The sequence below is a fragment of the Erpetoichthys calabaricus genome, chromosome 2 (assembly GCF_900747795.2).
Source record: "Erpetoichthys calabaricus chromosome 2, fErpCal1.3, whole genome shotgun sequence".
NCBI classification, from domain to species: Eukaryota; Metazoa; Chordata; class Cladistia; order Polypteriformes; family Polypteridae; genus Erpetoichthys; species Erpetoichthys calabaricus.
In genome coordinates, this window is record NC_041395.2 from 19,639,438 (window position 1) to 19,642,880 (window position 3,443).

The 3,443-nt window shown below is 40.9% G+C and overlaps 1 protein-coding gene across 1 annotated transcript; it reads right to left on the bottom strand.

Annotated features, from left to right (window-relative positions):
• Positions 1 to 1,403: 1,403 nt before the first annotated feature.
• c2h11orf96 (chromosome 2 C11orf96 homolog) lies at positions 1,404 to 2,946 on the bottom strand. Its single transcript, XM_028791035.2, has one exon. It carries the CDS (start codon positions 2,629 to 2,631, stop codon positions 2,263 to 2,265), a length of 369 nt encoding a protein of 122 aa, XP_028646868.1. The 5' UTR covers positions 2,632 to 2,946; the 3' UTR covers positions 1,404 to 2,262.
• Positions 2,947 to 3,443: the final 497 nt, after the last annotated feature.

Consider the following 3,443-nt stretch of genomic DNA (forward strand, 5'->3'; position numbering starts at 1 on the left):
ATAATAGAGAGATTAATACTGTATGTAAGATGCTATATAATAGATAGAAAGAGATGGAGATGTAAGGTGCTATATAATAAACAAATAAATAGTCACTACATAATGATAGATAGAAAGAAGGTAAGACACCATATAATAAAAAGGTAAATATATACAATGTCATATAACAGAGCTAATGTCGTATAATAGAGATAGATGAATAATATGCTATATAATAGACAGATATGTAAGATATTATATAATTGATAGAAATGTAAGGCACTATATAATAGATAGATATGTAAGACACTATATAATAAAAAGGTAGATATATACAATGTCATATAACACAGCTAATGTCGTATAATAGAGATAGATGAATAATATGCTATATAATAGACAGATATGTAAGATATTATATAATTGATAGAAATGTAAGGCACTATATAATAGATAGATATGTAAGACACTATATAATAAAAAGGTAGATATATACAATGTCATATAACACAGCTAATGTCGTATAATAGAGATAGATGAATAATATGCTATATAATAGACAGATATGTAAGATATTATATAATTGATAGAAATGTAAGGCACTATATAATAGATAGATATGTAAGACACTATATAATAAAAAGGTAGATATATACAATGTCATATAATAGAGCTAATGTCGTATAATAGAGCTAGATGAATAATATGCTATATAATAGACAGATATGTAAGACACTATATAAGAGAAAGTTATGTTAAGTAGATAAATATATACGGAGCTATATAATCAATAGATAGATAGATACATATGTGAAAGGCACTATATAATAGATAGATAGATGGAAAAGGCACTATATAATAGATAGATAGATAGATACGAAAGGCACTATAGATAGATAGATAGATAGATAGAGCTAATGTCGTATAATAGAGCTAGATAAATAATATGCTATATAATAGACAGATATGTAAGATATTATATAATTGATAGAAATGTAAGGCACTATATAATAGATAGATATGTAAGACACTATATAAGAGAAAGTTATGTTAAGTAGATAGATATATATGGAGCTATATAATCAATAGATAGATAGATACATATGTGAAAGGCACTATATAATAGAAAGATTATGTAAGGTGTTATACAACAGATCATTGTACATGTAAGGCACTATATACAGAAATACATATATAATGTACTATATTTTAGATAGATTTGTAAGGCAGTATGTAATAGATGCATTTGGAAGAGACTATGCAAAAGCTTTAAATAAGTCATGTACTGTACAGTACAGCAGTTTGATATGTAAGGCACTATGCAGATAGATAGATGGATGTGAAAGGCACTATATAGTTGATACCTAGACAGATCACTGAGGTGGCCCCTACTCAGCATCAACAGAAAAGACAAACTCTCCAAAGATATTTTAGATCCTTTATTATATTTGTAAGAAAGTACCAGTTTTACAAATTTTTGTATTATAACATTTGTGTAAAATTGCAATATAAATTTCCTTAACACAATGATATAAAAACAGAAAGTCTCACTGCCATTATCAAAAGTAGTAAAGTAACGAAAGTCCGTCAGTGCTGCCTCGTCCAATAGCATGGCTGCACCCCCCCCCCCCCCCTCCAGTTCTTCCCACTCCCATCCCAGTCCCTGGTACGTCCCAATCTTTGATGTCCACAGTTTTCCCCTCTGACTGAAGCTCCATGCAGTCCCCAGTTTCAAATGCCCCCCCACCTCAGACCCATCTCTTAATATCGAGTTGTAAAAGACAACCATGCTGTCCAGGCTCTGAACTGATTCAAGCATATTGTGACTGGAAATAACACGACAGTGCATTAAGATATGCTATATGTATATATTCCATACATTTCCATAAAATATATTTGAGTATAATGAAAATAACACTTTTAGCCTTCATCATTATTAATATTTCAAAATATACATCTGTATATATTAACATTGGGCAAACCAGCCAAGTAAAGCGCCTCTTTCCGGTTGGCGTGTGCAGCCTGACGTACACATATGTACCCGCACACGGACTGCACACTTGTAACGTGACATCACTCCAAGTCCTACCCCTGCTTCAGCGCCCCTTGCCTTCGACTTCTGCTGCTCCTGCATCCCACTCCACACGTGCCTCATCAGTTCAGCTGTTTGCTTAAAATATTTGGCCAGAAAAAAAATAATAATAAAAATAAAAGTACATTAAAAAACAGTCAGAGACTTCATTATGAAGCACCTGAGCGTCCCGGTAGTCCAAGTAGTCCATGTTACTGGGCGGAATCCGAGTCGCTGGAGTCCACGCTGCCCTGCAGGGACGAGGACGTCGCCCATCCCCGTGACCCACCGCTGTGGAGGTTCTGTGTGCTTCGCCTCAGGCTCTCCAGTGACTGCAAGAAGGACTTCCTCGCCCTCTCCTCTTCCATGGGAGAAGCCCCTTCCTCCTCTACCTCGACAATTTCAGCGAATGTCACAGGTTGGGTCTTAAAGCGGGACTGACGGGGCCTCCTCTGGCGTGCTTTGCCCCGAGCGGTAGCTTTAGGGACGGGCAGTGGCTGGGGGAACTCCTCCATAGCCAGAAAGTGAGCGGGCACTGCTGCGTGGTACCCGGTGAGCTCGACATGCCTTGCAGCCATCATCCTCGGCTCTTGGGTGCTCTCGGCTCGTCGACGCCACAGAAGATGGACCTTTCCACTAAGGATCTATGAAGAGCTGTCTGCCGCTCCTGCGTGCTTCCTGAAGTTTGGAGCACTTTCTTTATTTTTAGCCCGGTAGATGTACAAGGGGCTTCAGTTGCTCAGCCTTTAATTTCCTTGGCTGGGCTTTTTCTCCAGCAGATCCTTTAAAAATCCTTTGCAACGGCAGCTTGCAGTTGGCTTTATGGCAGCGAACGTCTCTCCAGCTGGAAAAGGCTGCTTGCTCAGCTTGCTTCTCTCCTCGCTGTCTCACTGATCCGAAGCAGGCAGCCCTGGCTTTATATAGCCCCTTCCAGCCCACTCAGAAGCTGCCTCATGGCCACTCCCCCCTCCCCACACCCCCCCCACCCCCAGCACACTTCCGGCTTTCCATACTGATCTGCCGGAATCAACCCCTGAAATAGCCGTCTGATGATGCGACCACTTGTGAGAAGGAGTCACCGGTGAGGCTGTGGCTGCCGGGGCTGCTGCTACTGCAGGGACTCCCAGGCCCCCCCCCCCCCCTCCACTCCCACCCCCATCCCTCTCCCCCTTTCTCACTTGCACACGCATGTGCGGATTTGCAGAGAGCATCGCAGCAGGGATTGTTGTGTGGGTGAGCGGCTCTTAGCAGCAGTGATTGGCACTTCCTGCAAAGCAGACCGGCTCACCATGGAAAAGTCTAGAAAATGAATGCAAATTGTCGCAGCGATAAGAGCAGGGTGGGCTGCCAAGGCTGGCAATTGGGGATGGAGCAGAATGAGCAAGTGGTGTAG

Coding starts and splice junctions, on each gene's coding strand:
- c2h11orf96 (XM_028791035.2), bottom strand. CDS start 2,631: ATGATGGCTGCAAGGCATGTCGAGCTCACCGGGTACCACGCAGCAGTG.